This window comes from Myotis myotis, unplaced genomic scaffold (assembly GCF_014108235.1).
Source record: "Myotis myotis isolate mMyoMyo1 unplaced genomic scaffold, mMyoMyo1.p scaffold_m19_p_2, whole genome shotgun sequence".
Taxonomy (NCBI): Eukaryota; Metazoa; Chordata; class Mammalia; order Chiroptera; family Vespertilionidae; genus Myotis; species Myotis myotis.
This window is the reverse complement of record NW_023416324.1, coordinates 193,373,186-193,396,877: the sequence shown is the minus strand read 5'-3', so window position 1 is coordinate 193,396,877 and position 23,692 is coordinate 193,373,186. Positions and strand designations below refer to the sequence as shown.

At 47.5% G+C, this 23,692-nt stretch overlaps 1 protein-coding gene across 4 annotated transcripts in view; it reads right to left on the bottom strand.

Moving 5' to 3' along the window:
* Window positions 1-23,692, bottom strand: part of LOC118676278 (NACHT, LRR and PYD domains-containing protein 1a-like) — a 43,741-nt gene that overhangs the window by 12,881 nt on the left and 7,168 nt on the right. Inside the window, exons 2-13 of one of the 4 annotated variants that reach the window (XM_036349921.1) lie at window positions 19,618-19,649; window positions 17,131-17,175; window positions 15,884-15,925; window positions 15,314-15,334; window positions 11,499-11,543; window positions 10,868-10,915; window positions 10,654-10,700; window positions 10,502-10,551; window positions 10,013-10,230; window positions 9,662-9,912; window positions 6,994-7,128; window positions 2,168-2,221 (exon numbers count right to left, since the gene is read on the bottom strand). In XM_036349921.1, coding sequence (XP_036205814.1) covers window positions 2,168-2,221; window positions 6,994-7,128; window positions 9,662-9,912; window positions 10,013-10,230; window positions 10,502-10,551; window positions 10,654-10,700; window positions 10,868-10,915; window positions 11,499-11,543; window positions 15,314-15,334; window positions 15,884-15,925; window positions 17,131-17,175; window positions 19,618-19,649 — 988 coding nt within the window. The remainder of the gene's footprint in view (window positions 1-2,167; window positions 2,222-6,993; window positions 7,129-9,661; window positions 9,913-10,012; window positions 10,231-10,501; window positions 10,552-10,653; window positions 10,701-10,867; window positions 10,916-11,498; window positions 11,544-15,313; window positions 15,335-15,883; window positions 15,926-17,130; window positions 17,176-19,617; window positions 19,650-23,692) is intronic. The other 3 variants (XM_036349925.1, XM_036349923.1, XM_036349922.1) reach the window with 3 other exon arrangements.

Below are 23,692 nucleotides of genomic sequence, written 5' to 3'. Positions count from 1 at the left end.
CCTACTTTTCTCCCTCTCCTCAGTCCTCCTTATTCCCTGAGACACAACCATACTGAAAATAGGCCAATTAATAACAGGGCAATGGCCTCTAAAAGTTCAAATGAAAGGAAGAGTCACAAATCTCTCACTTTAAATCAAAAGCTCAAAATCTTAGTGAGGAAGGCATGTTGAAAGCCAACACAGGCCGAAAACAAGGTCTCTTGCACCAGTCAGTCAAGTTGTGACTGCAAGGGAAAAGTTCTTCATGGAAATTAAAAATGCTATTCCAGTGAACACACAAATGGTAAGAACGTGAAACAGCCTCGTTGCTGATATGGAAAACGTTCTCATGATCTGGATAGAAGACCAAACCAGCCACAACATTTTCTTAAGCCAAAGCCTAACCCAGAGCAATACCCTACCTCTATTCTATTCTGTGAAGGCCAAGAGAAGTGAGGAAGTGCACAGGTTTAAGGAAAGAAGCCATTTCCATAACATAAAAATGCAAGGTGAAGCAGCAAGTGCTGATCTAGAAGCTGCAGCAAGTTATCCAGAAAAATCTAGATACAATAATTAATGCAGGTGGCCACACCAAACAACAGATTTCAATGCAGACAAAACAGCCTCCCATTGGAAGAAGATGCCATCAGGAGAGGTCAATGCCTGACTTCAAATCTTCAAAGGACAGTCTGACTCCTTTGTTGGAGGCTAATGCCGGTGGCATGAAGTTGAAGCCAGTGCTCATTTACCATTCTGAAGATCCTGGGGCCCTTAAGGATTCTGCTAAATCTATCCTGCCTGTGGTCTGGAACAACAAAGCCTGGAAGACAGCACAGCTGACTACAACATGGCTTGCTGAATATTTTAGACCACTGTTGAGACTTATTGCTCAGAAAAAAAAGATTCCTTTAAAAATATTGCCGCTCAAGTGCAGAATCTCAGAGGAAAGGTGGGGGAGGGTGGGTGGGTGGGAGGTAATCAACCAGGGACCTTGAATGCATATATGTATAACCCATGGATGCAGACAGTGGGGTGCTAGAGGCCTGGGGTGGGAAAAGGGGACATGGGGGAGGGCTGGAGTCAATGGGGGAAATAGGGGTCATATGTAATACTTTCAATAATAAAGAATTATTAAAAAATAAAAAAATAATAAAAAAATAAAAATATTGCTGCTCATTGACAATGCACCTGGTCACTCAAGAGCTCTGATGGAAACGCACAATGAGATTAATGTTCCCATGCCGACTAACACAACACCCATTCTGCAGCCCATGGATCAAGGAGTAATTTCTACTTTCAAGTCTTATTATGTAAGAAATGCATTTCCTGCCCAAGCCGGTTTGGCTCAGCGGATACAGCTTTGGACTGCAGACCAAAGGGTCCCGGGTTCAATTCCAGTCAAGGGCATGTACCTCGGTTGCAGGCTCCTCCCTGGCCAGGCCCTGGTCAGGGCACATGTGGGAGGCAACCAATCAATGTGTCTCTCTCATATCGATGTTTCTCTCTGTCTTTCCCTCTCTCTTCCACTCTCCCTAAAAATCAATGGAAAAATATCCTCAGGTGTAGATTAATAAAAACACACACACAAAAAAAATACATTTCCTAAGGCTATAACTGCCATAGTGATTTCCTCTGATGGATCCAGGGAAAATAAATTGAAAACCTCCCAGAAAGAATTCATCACTCTAGATACCATTTAACAACATTCATGATTCCTGGGAAGAGGTCAAAATATCAGCATTCACGGGAGTTTAGAAGAAGTTGGTTCCAACCCTTAGGGATGACTTTGAGGGTTCAAGACTGCAGTGAAGGAAGTAACTGTCGTGTGGTGGAAACAGCAACAGAAGTGGAATTACATGTCAAACCAGAAGATGTGACTGAATTGCTGCAATCTCATGATAAAACTTTAACAAATGACGAGCTGGATGAACAAAGAAAATGGTTCCTCGAGATGGAATCCATTCCTGGTAAAGATACTTGTGAATGCTGGTTTAAACGCTTTAAAAGTGATGATTTCTATGTGAAAGACAAAGAACGTCCAAGTCAACTGAAAAGTTTGAAGACCAACAATTACAAGCATTACTGGATGAAGATGCGTGTCAAACTCAAAAACAACTTGCAGAAAGATTAAACGCTGTGCAGATTGTTGAAATGACAACAAAGGGTTTGGAATATTACATAAACTCACTTGATAAAGCTGTGCTAGGGTCTGAGAGGATTGACTCCAATTTTGAAAGAAGTTCTACCTGTGGGTGAGATGCTATCAAACAGCATTGCATGCTACAGAGAAATCTTTCGTGAAAAGAAGAATCAATCTATGTGGCAAACTTCATTGTTGTCTTATTTTAAAAAACTAAGCCCTAGCTGGTTTGGCTCAGTGGATAGAACGTTGGCCTGTGGACTGAAGGATCCCAGGTTCGATTCCAGTCAAGTGCATATGCTTGGGTTGCGGGCTCAATCCCCAGTAGGGAATGTGCAGGAAGCAGCCAATCGATGATTCTCTCTATCACTGATGTTTCTATCTCTCTCTCCCTCTCCCTTTCTCTCTGAAATCAATAAAAATATATATTTTAAAAAAACTAAGACAACAGGTACCCCAACTTTCAGCAACCTCCATCCTGACCATTCAGCAGCATCAACACTGAGGCAAGACCCTCCACCAGCAAAAACATTTTGACTCGCTGATGGTTAGCATTTTTTAAGAACGTATTTTTAAATTAAGTATGTGCATTATTTATTTATTTTTTATTTCAGAGAGGAAGGGAGAGGAAAAGAGAGATAGAAACATCAATGATGAGAGAATCATTGATCGGCTGCCTCCTGCATGCCTCGCCCTGGGGATAGAGCCTACAACCCAGGCATGTGCCCTTTGACCGGGAATCAAACCGTGGCCTCTTGGTTTATAACTTGATGCTCAACCACTGAGCCATGCCAGCCGGGCTGTATGTTGGTTTTTTTAGACATAATACTATTGCACACTTAATACTGATTATAATATAACTTTTATATGCACTGGGAAACCAGTGACTCACTGTATTTCTAGATTCACCTTATTGTGGTGAATCTAAAACACAACCCGCAGTAACTCGTTGCCTTTGTATCACTAAATCACCCGGGGCCTTGCCATCATAAAACAATGGCTTTAACCAGGCCCTCTCCCTTTCTATTCCAACTCACTAGCTTTATCCTCACAATCTTCAAAGGTTCACCAGGGCCCATAAAGCGAAAGTAAAGCCCTCCCTTGGCTCCACTCTTCCCAAAGCCCTGTGTGTTCCCCTCCCTGGAATGACCCCCATGCCGAGCCCTGCTGCACATCCCATCACCTCACTTAGGCACTGCGTTCCCTCCCCCAGTGATTCCCTCCCCCTCCAAACCCAAACCAAATGTCACCACGTGGTAACCTTCCTGAAAACCCACTGCACTTTGCACCCATTTCGATGGTAATATCGCATTATATGAAAATTACTTCTTTACGGAAATGCAGCATTTCTCCCTCTACACGGGTGTCTTTGGAGGGAAAAGCTCATGACTTACTGGTTTTTTTAATTCTTAGCTCTTATCCCAGGCCTACTTGGAATAGTCACTTCTCACACATGTCAGTTAAAGAAATCATGAATGGTATAAAACAAGTACGAACACCTTAAGATTTACACAGAGTTTTTCAAATTTCAGAGTGCCCCCCGAACCACTTCTACGACCCTTTGAGCAATGCTGGGAGATTATCCCCATTTTTAAATGCCCTAAATTTGCTTAAGAGAGCACACACAGCTAGTGACAGAACTAGACCATTGAAAGTCCCCAGCCACCACCATCTTTGTAAGAAAAACCTTGTGGGACCACGACAGTCTCTTTCTGGGCAGATCCATGTACTCACTATGCATGATTCCCTCTCTGAGTGGCTGTTAATCTTGGCAGCACATCACAGTCACCGTGGGAGGGTTAACAAGCCCGAGGCCCAGGCCATTCCCAGAGCAGTAAGTCACTATCTCCAGAGGCCACAGGCTTCTTTAAAGCTCCTCGGGGATTCCATTAGGCAGCAAAGGCCAAGAATCACTGTCCTAAGCAAACCCTTCAAATCGAATTGCACCTCCCAGACAAGGCTGCAGTCGGCTTCCTGTAATTGTCTTGAGGTACCGTCTGCTAGGGCTTGATCAGAATCGGTGACACAACCTTGGCCTTAGGAGCCAAGGGCAGATGGGGCGCGGGGCCAGCTCTCCTGCTCCCAGGTGTGCGATCTGATCACATGCCTGCTCTGCACATTCGTTTCCACAGCTGCACTGTCGTAAGGCTCAAATGACATGGGTGCAAAGAGACCCTTGGACATGAAATAAGACCGTCTGTGTTCGAAAGTTACAGGAAACTGATAACCTGATTGCTCCAAAGAGCACGAGCCTCCTGATAATAAAATAATGCAACACAGATCATCACGATTAGCTCTCTCTTGCTTCATATTTTAATATAATAAAATCAAAACATGTTTTTGACTCTTTATATACTACTAGAGGCCCGGTGCACAAAAATTTGTGCACTCGGTGAGGAGAGGGGGTCCCTCAGCCCGGCCTGTGCCCTCTCGCAGTCTAGGACCCCTCGAGAGATAACGACCTGCTGGCTTAGGCCTACTCCCAGGTGGCAGAGGGCAGGCCCAATCCCTAGGTGCAGCCCCTGGTCGGGCTCAGAGCAGAGCTGATTGGGGAGTTGGGGCGCCGCCCTGTCATGCACAGAGCAGGGAGGATCTGGAGGTTGCAATGCCACCCCTAGTCACGCTCAGGATAGGGCCGATTGGGGGGTTGGGGCACTGCCCCCTGTCACACTCAAGGCAGAGTCGATAGGGAAGTTGCAGTGCCACCCCGTCACACACTGGGCAGGGCAGATCAGGGGGTTGGGGCGCTGCCCCCTGTCATGCACAGAGCAGGGCCCATCAGGGGGATTGGGGCTCCGTACCATGTCACACACAGAGCAGGGTTGATCAGGGGGTTGGAGAGCTCCCCCTGTCACGCACAGAGCAGGGCCAATCAGGGGGTTGAGGAGCTCACCCCTGTCATGCACAGAGTAGGGCCAATAGGGGAGTTGGGGCACCGCCCCCTGTCACACCAGAGCAGGGCGGATCAGGGGGTTGGGGGCACTGCCCCCTGTCATGCACAGAGCAGGGCCCATCAGGGGGGTTGGGGCTCCGTACCCTGTCACACACAGAGCAGGGCTGATCAGGGGGTTGAGGAGCTCCCCACTGTCACTCACAGAGCAGGCCCATCAGGGGGGGTTGGGGCACCGCCCCCCGTCACACACAGAGTAGGGCGGATCAGGGGGATGGGGCGCCACCCTCTATCACCCACAGCAGGGCCGATCAGGGGGTTGGGGCGCCGCCACTGTCACACTCAGGGCAGGGCCGATGGGGAGGTTATGGCTCTACCCCGTCACACACAGAGCAGGGCCCGTAGGGGGGTGGGGGAGGGTTGGGGCACCGCCCTCTATCACCCACAGAGCAGGGCCCATCAGGGGGTTGGGGCGCTGCACCCTGTCACACACAGAGCCGCAGGGCGATCAGGGGGTTTGGGCGCTGCCTCCTGTCACGCTGATCCCAGTGCCGGGAGGCATATTACCCTTTTACTATATAGAATAGAGGCCTGGTGCACGGGTGGGGGCCGGCTGGTTTGTCCTGAAGGGTGTCCTGGATCAGGGTGGGGGTCCCCACTGGGGTGCCTGGCCAGTCTGGCTGAGGGGCTGAGGGCTGTTTTCAGGCTGGCGGGTGACTGAAGCTCACCTCCCAACCGCTCCTTTTTTTCTTTTTTCTTTTTTTATTCTGGGCCAGCTTTAGCTTTGAGATCTCAGCTGCTGAAAACAGGTTTCTGGCCTTTGTTTACCATCTGTATTTGATACAATGTTGCGGTCCAGCTGGCTGAAGCCCAGCTGAGTAAAGTAGGTTTCTGGGGGTTTTTTAGCTTCTATATTTGCAACATAGTTGCTTAGAGTTGCAGCTGAGAGGCTGGCAAGTCAGGCGGGGAATGTTGGAGTCCTCCGTCACTGAAGCAAGCAAGCCTCCCTGTTCGCATCAGCTGCCTGGCTGCCGGTCACCATCTTGGTTGGCAGTTAATTTGCATATCGCCCTGATTAGCCAATGGGAAGGGTAGCGGTCGTATGCCAATTACCATCTTTCTCTTTTATTAGATAGGATAAGAGAAACAAAGAGAGGTGTTCAAAAGGAATTTCTACACCGACAGCTAGGCTAGATAAGCTATGGCACACGTTCAGAGCACATAATGAAAATAAGTTTTAAGAATAACTCAGTCATTTACGAGAAACTGAAATCACTTGCAAATGCCATGGTGTGTTCAGCAAAGAGCTTAAATCAAAATGGCATTATGTTCCCATAACTATTTTTCAAATGTCTTCCAGTAAGAAAAGCCCAAACTCCCTTGTTAGCAATTCCTTCCCATTAACCTTAAATGCTCTGTAACTTACAATAAAAGTTGAGTTTTTCATTCCGTTGATGCTAACACTGAAGAATTTAATAAAACATTCAGGAAAATTTAAAACCTTTTAAAAGGGAAAGTGATCAGCTAATCTATCTTTGCAATGGTTGCAGACTAAACCTTAAATTCAAAGCATCTTTGGGCCCTAGCCGGTTTAGCTCAGTGGATAGAGCATTGGTCTACAGACCAAAGGGTCCAGGGTTCGACTCCGGTCAAGGGCACATACCTCAGTTACAGGATCCTCCCCGGCCCGGGCCCTGGTCAGGCCTCGTGCAGGAGGCAACCAATCGATGTGTTCCTCTCACATTAATATATCTCCCTGCCTTACCCTCTCTCCAAAAATCAATGGAAAAATCAGGTGAGGGTTAAAAAAAAAAAAAAAGCATCTTTGGAATAACCTACAAGATTAGCCAGACAACTGTTTTCTTATATGTAGGAAATAAAAAATGAGAACAAAATGGATTCCTTTGCAACCTTCAAAATACTATAGCTAAGAAATATCCATCCATCCCTGCTATTACTCCAAGTTGGTGTGTAAAATATATACCTCAGGGGTGATGTCGGCTTCCGGTTCACTGACCAGTCTGTACTTCTTCCCATTCTCCAATAACTTCAGGCACACAGGAGGCTTGTCGATTTTCATGAATTTCTTAGAGGAGTGCTTCACAGCCTTGGCAATATCCTAAAGATGGAGATAGGTTTTGGCTGTGAAATGCACCAGCAACAACTCTACGAGCTGTAAGAGACCTAGCCGTGCAGGCCAGGCTGCAGGTTCTTCATTTCCTCCTCCCAAGTGCCGGCCCGAGTGACCTCCTCGGTGCTCACAAAAGAAATGCTAAAGCTCAGGCGCCCTCAGTCTGCACCGCGGGCTCCTAGGTCTCCAAACATCCTCTGTGCCCGACAGCTAAAAGCAGCACAGGCAGCCGGCGGGGCACCAGCAACTTGCTTCTGGAGAATCTGACAAACTGAGGTTAGCACCAGCATATACATGGGTGCTCGTTACATGCCCACCATGGGAATGGAAAGCAACTGTTTTAGGACTCGGTTCCAGTTTACTCAAAGCTGTTTCTACCCAGCACTTCTTTTCCAGCGGATTGTCACAACTACCCCCCTATAGAGGGGACGCTGATTTTGTACATATTGCTCGAATGACCTAAAGAGGTGAAAGCAACCTTTGGCCCAGGCTCCCCTGATAAAGCTGCTGTGCAGCTGACGTGAAATGTGGGTTTCCTGTAGGCAAAGGTCAAGGAAGTCTTTTCCTACATAGGAAAAAAAATCCCGAGAAGAAGAATGCAAACATAAAACATTGCCAGAGAGGGCTTCCTGCCTTCGCTGTGCGTGCTCCCTATTGTTCCAGTGGCTCCTCCTCTCCGTTTGCTGACAGGACAGCTTCTTACCCAGCTTCCCAGCAAGCATGGAAAATGCCCGTTTAATGAACTGAATTTACTTTTAAAATACAAAGTTCTTGACTTTGGGAGGTTAGCACAGTGCAGTAAACCGATCTTGTATCATAGAAATGTATACTTGAAACCTACATGATCCTATTAACCAATGTCACCCAGTACATTTATTTTTTTAAAAAGCTGCCCAGCTCAGCCAGGTGTGGCTCAGCCATTGAATGTCGACCCAGGAACCAAGAGATCACGGGTTCGGTTCCCAGTCAAGGTATATGGCCAGACTGTGGGCTGGATCATCAATGATTCTCTCTCATCATTGATGTTTTTTTCTCTCTCTCCCTCTCCCTTCCTCTCTGAAATCAATAAAAACTTTTTTTTTTTTTAAGCTGCCCAGAAATCAACCAACCCACCTTGGGTTTGCTTTAAAAACTGAACCTTTATTATTTTGAACAAAAAAAATTTTTTTTAATACAAACTTCATAAAATAATAGTATTTATTCCAAAGCTATGCTAATTATACTTTAGATGGGATTATTTTTATACCATTTTGAAAACTAGCTTCCCAATTGAACATGTTATCATTAATGAGATTACAAAAAGCAGGTTTACCTTCTTAGGAAGAAACTAAAAGCCTATTATTTACTATAAAGTATTTAAACTTTCATACATATTGCTAATTATAATCAGTATGATTAATTTTAAAGTCAAGGAAATACTACAACCTAAACCACTGGGAGTAGATAGTTTGATATAAATTCTGTAATTCAACCTAGAACTCCTCAATTAGTATAGTATACTTCAAATCTAATGCTTAATTCTTTGTTTTGTTTTTTAATGCTTACATTACTTATGTCAAACCCTGATCTAAAATCTGAAAGTATAATTTCAAGTCACTGTTTTATCTGTTTACTTTGTCTATTTATTCTCCTCCTACCTCTAAACCATTACAAGTGCACTGAGAATGGCAAAAAGTATGAAAGGATATTCAACTACTACTATTCTAATCTATTTACTTCAGAAAATGGGCTAAATATCACAGCCTTCTTCTACATTCTGGAAAACTGAACCACGATGAATATATCCAAACTCCCTCCTCTTCCCTCACTGCAACAGGTGATTCATGAATACGTGCTGCCATAAAACACAGACTGTTGAGCCCACGAACCATAGGACAATTTTTATCCAAAACGTCACTCTGAGTTAAATGAGTTAACCTGGGAGGCCCATCGTATCTGAGGAGCATTAGGCCAACGAGAAATCTCAAGTCGCCTTACTCTGGACCCAAAGACCCCAGATGTCCCCCCAGTGTTTTCTGGAACAGGTGCTTCTCACACTCTAAACCATGCCTGAATCCCCTGGGAATCCTGCCGAGTACCCGCTCTGCTTCGGTAGGTCTGGGATAGGGCTGAGAGTGCGCTAAAATTTCAACAACAAGCTCCCAGCTGATGCCGAGCGTCCTGGTCCCCTGGTTCCCAGACGACGTTTTAAGCAGCATTGCTGGAGAGAGCAGCCGACCTTGGCTGTCCATCAGGCAGCCCTCTCCAAGGCCAGGCCTGCTTGCCTGGGCCAACCCCGCCCCTGAAGAGCTACTTCCCCAGCTGTTGTCTTCACGATGCTCTTTGTGTGTACAGACAACCGTACTCCGTGGATCTGAGGACGCAGGGCCCACCCTGGCACTGACAATATAGCCTCTGTAGGTTAAGGGCCAAATTAGACCCAAACGGGGGCACTTAACAGGGACAGGAGCCACACCCTCACGTGGTGTCATGTTTGAACACGAAGACCTGAACATTTATTATTCATGTTTATTGGCTTTACCTTGATGAAGGACTCGTTATTGGTTGCTACGTACACCCGAAAAGATAAGGAGGGATTCTGGTCGATGACTTTGTACAGAATCACAGCCCCGTGGTGGTATAATGTTTCTTCGCTTTGAATGACAGGTCCCACAGGAGAAAGAGAGCTCACGTGCCACTTGACATGGGTCGCAGAATGATCCACAGCACATTCTAACGAGGCCTCGGAGTTTTTAACGTGTAAGACTCTGAATGTCATATTGGCATCATGGTCTGTGAAAACATGAAGGTACAGGAGTGGTCCAGGTGTGACAGGGGTTGCACACATGCACACAAACACACCATCGTTACATTTCAGCAAACAAGTACTTACGCCCCAAGCAGAGGGAATGTGGAAACTGAATGGAGGTAAGACAGGCTGGGTCACATTTGACATCAAACATGGGTCCCCCAACAGCCCAGGGCTTGACAACCAGGTCTGCGTATTTGCTCCAGGACAAAACGCAATACTTGATGTCAACTTTTCTGTTAACCTCAAAGATCAGACCAGTTTCCGTGCACTCGTACACTCCCTCCGTGTCCACCTTCAGCCTGCGGTGGACAGATAAGAACACCTGCTGAGTCTTAATGTTTGGTTAGGAGAGGACTTGTTACAGTTACTTACGTTTTTAATTTCACTCAAAAGCATTAAGGAAACTGTGCATTGTGAAGAAGTATCACTACCAGAGACAACAATCCAGGTAATTACATAAAATGTGTGACATTAGTTATGCTATTTTGTGTCTCCCCTAATTGGCGTTATGTTTATGCAGAAAATTAAATTACTGATCATACTAAGTCTCCTGTATTCACAATTACTTACAAAAACTGTCCCCTGGAAAGGAGTCTGGGGGTCACTTGTTCATTGTGTTTCTGGAGAAAAATACATATGTAATATATAAATAATATATAATTAAGTGTTTTCTTAAATAAAACAAATCAGAGAGTCATATTTTATAATTAAAAGATACTTACATTTTCAGCATTACAGTGTTGACAGTGAGGTTCAATTTTAACACATTCTAAATAACAGAGACAAAGTTTTACCTTTATGAATGTGATCGGCATAGTCAAATAATAATTTTTAAATAAATATGTGTAATAAGCTCAATTATAAAATTCAAAGGTATATATGCCCCTCAGCAATAATGATATTTAAAATAATGTGTTGGCAAACTTAAGTTCATACCTGAATTAAAATGATTTGTGGGTGAATCTTTGTCTCCCCATTCTTCAGCTGTAAAAGATGTCACACATGTATTGGCACAAGTCAATCACGGGGTAAATCTCCTACTAAACACACCCCTTCAGCTTCACAACCAACAGGAACTTTAAACACATATTAACTGTCTCTGTGTGTTGATTCAATGACACATGAAATGTCACCATATTTGAGAATCCCACTGCAGGTCTAATGCAGGGGTGGGAACCTTTGTTTCTGACAAGGGCCCTTTGGATCTTTATATCACTTGTGGGTCATACAAAATTATCAACTTAAAAAGTAGCCTGCTATATTTGGTCAAGCATTTGATTAACTCATCCCTAATGCCTTGGCAGGGCCAGACCAAATGATGTCGTGGGCCTTCTATGGCCCGCGGGCTGGACGTTCCCCAGCCCTGGTAATGCATGAAAATAAGTTTGAATGTGACAAGTTTCAACGCACCCCGTTTGGGCACATAATTCTTTATCTGACGTTTTTATACAGCAGCCACTGCTCTCAGCATCCCTCAACCTGATCCTCACATCCTCCTGACAGCACTGCATGGAGACGGCAGGGTGAATCAGACAAACTAGAGGGCAGCACGCTGCCTGGCTCTTACCCTGAGCGGAAGCGCCCTCGGCGGAAACCTCTCCCAGTTCCCCATCTGTGGAGACAAGAAGGGCTCAGGGCACAGGTGCTCTCGAACTATCTCCTCCTTCCCTCCCCCTCCCCCTCCCCCAGGCCAGCTTCTCAACCAGAGCACTGTGGCCCCTCCTGAAGGCTGACCAGAGCCAGGAACTAAGCAGGAGTCCTTGTTCCCCAGATAAGGCTTGGCTGGCACCAGCCCTCTAGGCTGTTAGAATTAGGGAGGGATTAGCTTGGGAGGAAGGGGTTAACAACTGATTTCAGGCATAATCTGGAATCTGAGTTGAGGCAGTTTGTAAGGCTCTCTGACTTAGCAAGCAGACTCCTTCTATGTGGTTCCAGACACAACAGGACGCAGGTGCCCACCTCTGGGCACTGACTGCCCTCCAATCGCAATCACCACCACCACCACCCCACCCCCTGCCATTTCTCCACCCCAAAGCACAAGCCTGACTCAGGGCCTTTGCACTTCCTATCTCCTCCCACAAACACTCTTGTTGCTCACTCTCTCACACCCTTGAGGTGTGTGCTCAGGGTCACCTTGTCCTACTGGCCGCCCTGAAACAGGGCCTGCCTGATGCACTCACTCTTCCCCCTTCATTTCCCTTCAGCACCACCCACCCCACCCCGACCCCCCCGGACCTGGCACCTGCAGTTCTGTGTGTCTGCTTCCTGGCTCTCTCCCCACCAGAATGTAAGCTTCAGAACTGTTACCGCTAGGGCCTGGTAAGTGTGCAATGCCTATTTCCTGCATGACCAGAATTCTGTAATACCAAAAATCCTATATAATAAAAGCCTAATATGCTAAGTGCCCTGTCGTCCGTTCAACCAATCAAAGCCTAATATGCTAATGAAATGCTAAGGCTGCTCAACCGCTCACTACAATGTGCACTGACCACCAGGGGGCAGAGAGTCGACCAGTCAACCAGTTGCCATGACATGCACTGACCACCAGGGGGCAGACGCTCTGACCCATAGGTTAGCTTGGTGCTGGGTTCCAGCCAATTGGGACTGAAACGGGCTGGATACACCCTAGAGCCCTCCCGCGGCCCCTCCCCGCCGGCCAACCTCCCGCGTACTTCCTCAACCCCGATCGTGCACCAGTGAGGGTCCTTCAGCCTGGCCTGTGCCCTCTCACAATCCGGGCTGAGGAAGCCCTCCCCCTCTCCCCCCAGTGCACAAATTTCATGCACTGGGCCTCCAGTGTACTATGAAAGGGAATAGTACTGGATCTTCCTGTTATCTACACTGGCCACTGGTTGCATGAGCTTGGGCTGTCATGTTACTAAATCTCTCCGTGCCTCACTTTCCTCATCTGTTAAATAGGGACAAAAATAATACCACCCCACAAAGTTAGGAAAATTAATTACAGTTAGGGGTTGTGCCTTGAACTCAGCAATTCATCAATGCGTGCTACCTGTTAACTATTATATCGCTATGGTGATGGGTAGGAATCATTAAAAAATTCAAGAATTCTAAAGTAGACTGGTCAGTATGGCTTAGTGTTTGAGCATCAACCCATGAACCCGGGCACATACCCAGGTTGCAACTCAATCCCCAGTGGGTGCGTGCAGGAGGCAGCCAATCTACGTTTCCCTCTCATCGATGTTTCTATCTCTCTATCCCTCTCCCTTCCTTTCTCTCTAAAATCAATAAAGACATTTAAAAAAAAAAAAAAAAAGAATTCTAAAGTAGACAACAACCTTGTCACTTGGGGTCAGATGCCTGGTTTTATATTGTAAATGTCTGAACAGCCTTTGGGAGGGTCACCCTGGGATGGCACGGGCACTCCTCAACACGGGTGTAAGGCCCTGTGCCATCACCAGTGCCCAGAGGTGCGGCCCTCCCGCAGGACAAAGCTCCATCCGTGGCTACACAAGCTGCCTCATCTCTGGGACTCCCAGAGCAGTCAGCATCCAGGGACCAGGGTTGCAAGAGAGAACCAACTTCAAAAAACAGCACTAAAATGAATGGCAAAAGGAGACTGAGAGTATTCAAATCCTGGACTCAGAATACGATAGATGAAAAGGCTCTGAAATACTGACCCAGTCCTGCACCACACACCCGCCAATCAGATTTCCTCAGCCAGTCCTTTAAAGGATCATTAATTCTAAACTACGTAATGCATACATCACATTGTATTTCGTCCACATCCCATGTTTTTCTGTCTCGCTGTTTGCCTTGGGAGTAGAAAAAGGAAGAGAGTTTAGAGAATCCTAACCAGCAGGCAAACCCTGTCTTTGACTAGGTCTTCCCAGCCGAAGTGGAGGAATTGGAGCAATTCTCCCCAGCCTATGAGCCACAGCTTCTCTCCGCTCTATACACAAGGACGATCGCAGAGCCTGGGAGTAGGGATACATCCAATCACAAGGAAGATGGATGGGCCATGGTGCCAGCCAGCCCACACAGGAGCAAGCATCCCAGGGGGGGCCCACCTCCTCCTACATCTGACTTGAGAATGGAGGTGAGTGGGAGGGTGTCTGCCCCCTCTCTCCCCCAATGTGGAGAACAAGAGGCCTTTTCACAAAAAAGGGTAACCCTGAGGGAAGGCAGGGCCCTGTGGATGAACCTGGGGCTCTAGGGACAAGCACCCTCTGCCCACAGAAGACATCAGAGCACCTTCACCGCCAGAGACTTCGGTGTCTAATCCAGCAGGGCCAGGGCCAGCCGCTCCTGCGCGCACATGCCCTGCCCCGCCTGACCGCACTGACCCCAGCCCGCCACCCAACTCTGAGCCTATCGTGAGCTTCGCTGACTCCACATGCCTTCCACCGGGGTTGCCCGCCGTGGCCCAGACCTCACTTCTGGACTGTAAAGCTCCTGCCTCTGGACCCTGGGTCCCCATGGCCATTTACCCAGTTAGCAGCCCGAGACCACGAAGATGTGACCCTACACGCAGCTTTCTACTTTAATTCCTGCCCTAAGCCAATTGGTGGAGGCCGGCCTTTTGACTAAATAATCTATTAATGTATAAAGAAGACTGGGAGGCGGAGGGCTGGCTCACATTTTTCCCTTTTGCATATCAGAATGGGCATCTACTCCACGAGAGTAATAGGGAGATAATTACAGGTTTCTATCAACACACAACATGACTGCAAAGAGCTTACAAACTGCTAGCCTTGGGAGATTCCCATTGGGAAACTGCAGAGAGGATTAGACTCAGTGCAGAAGGACTTCTGAGTGAAGAGACCTCATTTATTTTAAGGGCTACGAAGAAGCCCTCCGACTGCCTGGGACAGTGTGTGTGGTCACGGGCAGATCAGATTCTCAGAACGGGGACAAAATCCCTTCATACAATAAAATCAGTGACAATACAAGCTTAGTCACTCACCAAACTGGAGACGCAAACCATATTTATATTTAGAATCTGTGTCCTTAAAAGTGGTTTCAGACTCAAGTTGCTCACAAACAGCCAGAACAGCAAGCCAGGAACTGCAGACCACAAGGGGCGCCGCGCTTTGGGCAGCAGCGTGTTTACCCTGCGATCCTCCCTGAGCAGAGACCTCCAGGAAGGAAGCCGGCACCGCTGTGGCCACGCTGCATATCGGGTTCGGCCTGATTCTTCTCTCCCCGGGGAAACCGTGAGAGCAGAACCCCAGTCGGTGCCCGTGCAGAGAACACGAGCTCCCATGTTCAAAATGCTTAGACGGTGCTTCATGTCCAACTCAGTTTTGCACAGAAGAAGATCATGAACAAACCATTTGCCGCTTAAAAACCCCGAGGGCTAATAACCTTCTCTGTCTTCCTTTCCACAACAAACGTGAAAATTCAGAGGAAGGATGTACTTACTTGTTTTTGGCTCCTCATTATCTACAAAAAAAAATTAAAAAAAAAAGCCTAAGTCAGCTTCAGATGCCAGCTAAGAGAAAACCCACGCTCATGGGAGAATAGGTAAAATGTTTGCCTTTCACCAATAGCGACCATTTCCTGCCTTTCTTCTTCAGCTCATCCTGTCTTGCTACTTCGCTTGCCAACTAGAATTATTTCCCATGTAAGTACTTTTTTGGTACTGTACAAAACCACCACGCTAGAAATTAATATGTCCTAAAGCAGTGGTTCTCAACCTTCTGGCCCTTGAAATACAGCTCCTCATGTTGTGACCCAACCATAAAACTATTTTCGTTGCTACTTCATAACTGTAACGTTGCTACTGTTCTGAATCGTCATGTAAATATCTGATATGCAGGATGGTCTTAGGCGACCCCTGTGAAAGGGTCGTGCGACCGCCAAAGGGGTCGCGACCCACAGGTTGAGAACCGCTGTCCTGAAGCAATGAGAGGTGCGTGTATGACTTTAAAATAAAAATAAAGGGCCATGTGCTTCGCCCGAATTAAAGAAAGAGATGCACATCCCACTTACCGGAGTCACTTTCAGAACTGCTCTCGGAGCTGCTGTCCTCTCCTAATAAAAACACATGCCAGAAGCACAAATACAACAAGTAAGAAGTGGGAAGCACTGTAACTATTCTGTTAAAAAACAGGTCCAAACTCAACTGATTTCTCCTTTCAGTCACTTCCCAAGTCCACCACGAAGGGGGCTTAGGCTTCTCTGGAAATGGATAGAATAAACGTTAGCCGTTTAAACATGAGCGCAGCTCACAGGCTGGCTGTAGTCGTTGCACATGGGTGTCACCCGAGTCCTGCCCGGCCTTGACCTGCCTCCTGCGCCCATCTCGCCCCTGCACTTGCACATCTAGGAGGTTCCCAGGTGCACGTTCAATGAGGACGGTGCAGAATTCTGGAGTGTGGATGCCATTTCACGGAAGCACAGGACAAATTTAGTCCATGTTGTTGACACTATGGGAGTGGGCCCCAAGAATGCCCCCGTCACTTCCTCACCCCCCAACTCAGCCCCTCCGCCCACTGCAGTCAGGCTTCTGTTCCCAAAACTAGTTTGGGATCCTTTCCCCGATGACCCACAGGCCTGCTCAACCCCAGGCCCATGGCACCTGCAGGGAAAGACACCAACCACTTCCTCTTGCCCACATGACCTTCCCGTGGAGCCTGTCCTGGCTCTCCTCCAGCCTCTCTGAGTGCCCTCCACTTGCCTCTGGGCTTCTCTCCACCATCCACCCCCATCTCTCTCCACCACCCACCCCCAACTACTAAAGCCCCAGGCCCCACTCCCCACTCTCAGCCTCCTTTCCAGCCATCTGACCTTCAGTCTCTAAAAGCAGCACTGTCTCTTGAACTAGGACAACTCTTCCCCACATTTGCCCTGTTACCCCAATTTATCACCTCCTCCAGGAAGCCTCCCAGGACTACCCCGCCCAAGTGCCCACCACCTGGCTGGACTCCCTCGGGACCCTGTATTAAGTTAAAGTGGCCAGTCTTAAAATGACCTAAATGCCTCATTAGGTAAATTCTCAGTTCCACTAAGTACAGCTTTATCACCAAACTTTAAAGTAACTGATTTCACGAGAACAGGTAATCATAAAAGTTTAAAAATTTATTCAACTCTTTCAGGTTGAAAAATGGAAGTCCCCATCTTTCACTCAGATTGTTTGAATTGAATCAGAAAAATGAACTGTAATTTATCTTGCTATGAATTAGTTATTGTATAAAAATTTCACTTGGGCATTTACCAATATTAGTCAGATCCTTTACCTGATTTAGAGTCCTTTGACGTATCTAGGTTGGAACTAGGGCAATCTAAATTTTGAGAAAGAAAGAAATGTGTAAATACAAGCATAAAATAAAAGTTATGTTCTTTTTTTGTAAAAGCCACTAAGCCAATAATAGTAGAAGCTCCCTCTACTACAAACTGAATTACCTCTTTAGACCCACAGCAACCTTGCATGTCAAACTAATGCAAATGATGTCATAGTCTCAGGAGAAAAAAGAGATAGTCCAAGAAACCTTAAGCCTTTTCCAGTAAAGAGAGAACAGGAAGCCAACAAACTTGAGATTTACACTTGGTTGGTTCCATGGTAAACTCTGAGTTTTGTGCCAAAGTAACTGCATTTGTTTCTCTGATCAGCTCAGCAGCTCCCTAAAAACATTCCTGGCAATTAAGTAACTTGACACCAGAAAGAAACAGCACCTGGTTTTAGATTTTGTCACTGAAAGACAGACGATGGTCCCCAGGAGAAGGACTGTCAACGATTTAGTGAAATGACACAAATGGGTTGAAGCTAAGGCTCTGGAGTTGGCAGGATATGTGGAGACCAGACCGGAGAAGGCCTTGAATGCCACTGGGAAGAACGGGCATCCCTGATGGTTCTACAGGGAATGCCATGGAGGCACAGACGACATAAGAGCTTCAGACTGGCCCTGGCGGTCCCCGAGGTGGTGGCTATTGGGGGACACTGATGTTCAGGATGGACCAGACTCCCGGGAGCCTCACCCTAGGAGGCCACTGCAAAGATCCGGATAAGAAGTGACGAGAGCGGAGGCCAGGGTGAGTGGGTGCGGGAAAGGAGAAATGGCAGGTGATGGAGGAGAAGGGGGTTGCAGAAGTTACCGCCAATGTTAAATGAAGCCAGAACATGTCTGTGTAGGGAAGGACTGCCCCTCAGTTATCATGCCCGTGCCTGTATTTATGCCACGCTCAATTAGGCTGCCCCAGAGAATGGGACCTAGCAGCCTCTCATGCCCCCTGTACCCCGCACAGGCATCCGCACTGGGCCGGTGAACACAGCAGCTTACTAGTAACTATGGGTTAACGAATCCCCTTGGGCTTGGGCCGAGACTACTGTCCCCCTCAATTTTATAAACATGGACTTAGCGCCTACTGCGGGGTGGGCACTCGGCAAAAATGAGGAGAAAATCCATGCCCCAGAAAACAGCTGATGGGCCAACGCAGCCATGAGGGCAGGAGTAGCTGTGCATTGGACAAACCACTGCAAGAAATCACAACAATACTATACGAAATTAGGCCAGTGTTTTGTTGGTCCAAGAGAGAAACTGAGACCAATCACGTTAAAAAGCAGAAGTTCATGAATCTGGGTGAGCAGACACAAGTCTTGGCGGGGAAATGTGAGGGGAGGGAGGAGGCACCTCAGGCAGGCAGAAATGGGCAAACGCAAAGCTGGGGTGGGGGAGGGGGTGGGGGTGGCATGTATGCGGGTGGGAGGTTCATGTCAGCGCTGGGAAGCAGGAGAGCCGCCAGGTCTGACCACAGTCTTGACAGATGCCTGGCATCCCCATGCACTGCACACTCCAGCCAAACGCTGCACAAACCTTTATCAGATTGTAATCGTGATACTTTTATTAGGCAGGTGATTGCTCTGCACTGAAAAAAATGAGCCACCAGATGGAAACAGAACTTGCAAAAGTAAGACAGGGGCCCAAGGATGGACTAAGGAGTTTCCAAGTTGGTCCGCGGTTGAGTGACACAGACTAACACCTCTAGCGGCCTCGGGACCCTCCTCCAGAATGGCTCTCAGCCATGCAGCGTGGGCCAGAGGCCAAAGCAAGAACTACAGCCCGCACACGATTTACAGACTCTCAAAACACAGCACACGTCGAGAGAGGACTCGATCCTCAGCAGTCCCACCAAACCCAGGAGCAGGCCTAGTTCAGTCCTTTAATTCGAGAGTTCTGATTTGACCCAGAATCAGGGAGAGAATTGTGTTGCTGTTTCACTAAGTGTATAAAACTGATGATCACACTCAAGTATTACAGATAACACCTAGTTTTTATGTATGGAAAATTTATAGAATTCAGTGGCTACTACGTCGTCATTGAATTTAAACTTGAATGCCAATTCTTCCCAGTTGCATCCAATACTTAACATTATTGAATTTAAACTAACGTTAAAAAGACCATTAGACCCAGAGTTTGAAAGGAGTGGGGTATTATAATAAGAGCATTTACGTCCTACCATCAACTTGCGAAAAGTTACAAAGGCCCAAGTTCTTTACATTTCACCCTTTTAAATATCAGTTGAAAAATAATCTTAAAATTCTAAAGAAAAATCATATCCTATCATCCTAACCGAATGATTATCTTAGTACACTTCCATAAGTCAGTGAATGCATGAACATAACACAGCAATTGCAGCCAGTAAGTAAAATCAATAAAGAAATCATTTTCTAAAACTGCAAATGTTTCATACAGTTTTTCAATAGCACTGACTTAGAGGTACCATACCTTTTTCTTCTGAAGAGACACTGCGATCATCACTAAAACAAGAAAAGAGAAATAGTTTTATAGACTGATACTAATTTTATACACAATCATTATGAAAACCTTCAAAATGACCACTGTATTATGTTTCTCCAGAAATGTTGCAGACGAAAGAACTCTCTCCCTGCTCAATCCTCTTCCTGCCCCTCTCAATCTCCATGGCCTGACTCCAAACCGCACGAACACAGGCGGCTTACCCAGCGTGCCCTTGTCCTGGTCCACCCCCGGAGCCAGCACACCTTCCTGGTTCACAGCACTGCCATGTCCATGCCCAGCCATCAGCCTTCTTGATCATGTTTCCCGTAACCCAATCCTAACTACCCATCCTGCACTGGCCTCCAGCCCTCACCTGGCTCCTTTGAGAGCCTCTCCCGGGTCCTCTTCCTCTCCCGGTCCCCCTGCTCTCCCAGGTCCCCTCCTCTCCCGGTCCCCCTGCTCTCCCAGGTCCCCTCCTCTCCTGGATCCTCCTGCTCTCCTGGATCCCCCTCCTCTCCCAGGTCCCCTCCTCTCCTGGATCCTCCTGCTCTCCTGGATCCTCCTCCTCTCCCAGTCCCCCTGCTCTCCCAGGCCCCCCTCCTCTCCCAGTCCCCCTGCTCTCTAGGGGGGAGAGGGTGAGGACCCTGCACATTGGAACAGTAAAATCCCAAAGGATTTCAAGAACAGGCTTAAGACTTCAAGGGGGTATTATAAAATGAGGGTATTTATTGCATGTGAATTATATTAAAACTAGAGGCCCGGTGCACGAAATTCGTGCACTCAGTGGAGGGGGCGGAGGGGTGGTCCCTCAGCGTGGCCTGTGCCCTCTAGCAGTCCAGGAGCCCTCAAGGGATGTCCAACAGCAATAAGCCCAGCTTCTGGGTGAGTGGCACTCCCCCTATGGGAGCGCAATGACCACTAGGGGGCAGCTCCTGCATTGAGTGTCTGCCCCCTGATGGTCAGTGCGTGTCAGTGCCATCCTCACCACTGCCTGAACCTCTCTGCCCTTCTCCAGCCAATTCACATAAGAACTGGGTTTCCACGTTCCCACTCTCCATTCTCTCCCATGTGAGCAAAACCACTCTTGCTGGAGCCACCAATGACCACTGCCCAGCAGACCCAGTGGGCTTGGTGACCTCATTCTCTTTAGATGAAGCAGGTAGCAGGCTCCTCCCATGGCATCCAGACCCCTCACCTGGTCTGCTCCCACCTCCCCTGTTTCAGGGGCCTCTCCTCTCTTATCTCCCGGCTCCGTCGGCTCCAGCCTCCTGAGGACTGATGTGACCCAAAATCACACTGTGCACCCTCCTCTTACCGCTCCTCACTGCCTCGGAGCTCACCTTCACACCAAGGCTTCAGGTCCCAAATCTTCACCTCCTTCTCGGGCCTCTTCTCTGAGTTCCAGGTGCCTGGGACCTGGGTCAACTGAGCCTCCTCATATCTGCCCCCCTCCCACATACACTGTTTCGGCCTCCGTTCAAGCCCTCTTTCTCCCTCCCTCTCTCATTGGCTCTCACCTGGTTGGTTGATGATAAGTTCCTCCTAATGATCATGTCTGCCTGCAGTCTCTCCCTTGGCTCGTCCCTCAGGTGACCATCAGCATGTTATAATCCTGGCTTTGCTTATACCCGTCTGTGGCCCCTCACCGCTCCCTAAGTCCGTTGGCATGGCACGAAGGACCCCACATGCCCCGTCTCCACCTGCCTGCTCCCTCCGAGAGAAAGATCTTCAGTGTCCCAAGCACACCCTGCATAGCCCACACTCTCTCACACACACCTCTCTGTGAAGCCCTGGAGGGTCATTGCCTGCGGCCTTGCAGGCCATGCACCCCAACTCTGGGTGCTCCATGGACATGTACTATGATGTTGGGGTACCCCCTGGAGTTGTGTGTGTGCATGCAAGTGGCAGCCCTGCCTCTCCCTTGACGCCCAAAGTCCTACTCGTGCTTTAAGAACATCCCTTCCCCAGGTGTGGTCTGAGGACCATCAGCACTCTATTTGGTGCCCACTAAAAATAGTTTTTCTCATCCACTGAATCGGAATCTTTGATGGGTAAATGAGAAGGCAGGAAGAAAACAATAATGGTGTTATCTGCACTTAGGAGTGTTGAAAATATTTTTTTTTCTCATTTAATCAACCCCAAAATCCTATGAAGGCTATTTTACAAATGCAGATACTAAAGCCCAGAGAGGTTACTTAAGTTCCTCAAGGTCACACAGCTGGTAAATCAGAAAAGGATGCCCTTGACCCTAGGGGCCATTATGACTTCAAAGACCATGTACTTGCCAGGTACCGTGTCTTCCCTCACTCCCCACCTCACCTCAAAATCCCAACTGCTTCCACCGCTTAGGAAAAGTAAACTGAGGAAGAAATGAAAAGGTGCAGACCGAGTGCTTACTCTTTCCCTTCTCTGCCCAAGTTAGTGGGAACCCACAGATTTTTCGAAGCCTCCTTGACTCAAGATTTTACACTGGTGAGCTTTCCTGGTATACATACAGTATTCCCAGCTCCATGATCTTAGGAAAGACATGTATTCTCATTTTCAAACCTAAATCTTCTTGTTTTTTTAATCCTAAACTGCTCAAAAAATCAAGAGTAGAGGTGAACCGAAACTGGTTAAGGCTTCAAGAAACTAAAAAAGAGTAATAGATGGTTCTGATGAAATGCATAAAAGAGCAAGCCAACCGTTACATCTTTTTTATTCTCAGTTCAAACCTTTTATAATGCAGTCACTATGTCTTTCAATATTTAAATAATTATAAGAACATGGGTTGAAAGTGAGCCATTCTTATTTTACAAAATATTTCTGCTTAAGACCCACTCCTGTGTCCTCGATGACAAAAGCGCATTTTTCTCTTAACTGGCACTTTCATAATCCCCTTTCTGCAGCTGCTTATCTCTATTTCCAGGCATGTACACATCTGCTCAGATATTAGACCTGCTGCTGAGACCCAGAAACCTCTGTATAAAACATTTATTCCCTCCATGAAGCAGACGACAGCAAGTGGTGTCCAAGACAAGATTAGTGAAGTTTCGGGGCAGACAGCCAGCTTTCTGCACAAAACACCTTCCAGTTAAGAAGGATGGGAGATAGGCTTGGATCCCAGGAGGAGGAGCCCATCCACATGGAGCCCCCTGCCACCTTGTACAGCAGGTGGAGAAAGCAGACCCTACAGGGCCCCTGCTGGTCCGTGAATGCTAGATCCCCACATCTCTTCCTTTCTGCTTTTCCCGTGTGGTTTGTTATAAGGAAAACCATAGCAGCCCTGGAGAGAGAGCACCCATTCCAAATGCTCACAGTGTGATTTAGGGACTAGAGATCAGCAGGGAAGGGGCTTGGACATTTACTTAATAGCACTTAAAACGCCTTAATTTTGATCAAGACTCAATCATTATGACTAGGTATAACTTCATGCCCACCAGCTTCCAGGCCCCACCTTATTACACCTTTCCCTTAGAAGGTGAGGGGGGCAGGGGGAGACGGTGAGGACCCTGCATCTTAGAAAAGTAAAATCTCTGAGCTACAACAGGATGTAAAGAACAGGCTTAAGACTTCAAGGGGGTAATATAAAATGAGGGTATTTATTGCATATTTGTTGGGAAAAAATGTGGATTATATTAAAACTAGAGGTCCAGTGCATGAAATTTGTGCACTCGGAGGGGGGGGGGAGGATGGTCCCTCAACCTGGCCTGTGCCCTCTAGCAGTCCAGGAGCCCTCGGGGGATGTCCGACAGTTGGACATCCTTAGTGCTACCACAGAGGCGGGAGAGGCTCCCACCACCACAGCTGCGCTCACCAGCCGTGAGGCCGGCTTCTGGCTGAGTGGTGCTCCCCCTGTGAGAGCGCACTGACCACCAGGGGGCAGCTCCTGCGTTGAGTGTCTGCCCCATGGTGGTGAGTGCATGTCATAGCGACCGGTTGTTCTGCCATTCAGTTGATTTGCATATTAGCCTTTTATTATATAGGATTATATAGGATAGGTGCAAATGAATAAAACAACAAACTTGTGGTTGGAATTAGGTCATGGCTGCAGCAAAATGAGACCTAGAGTAAAACCAAATCC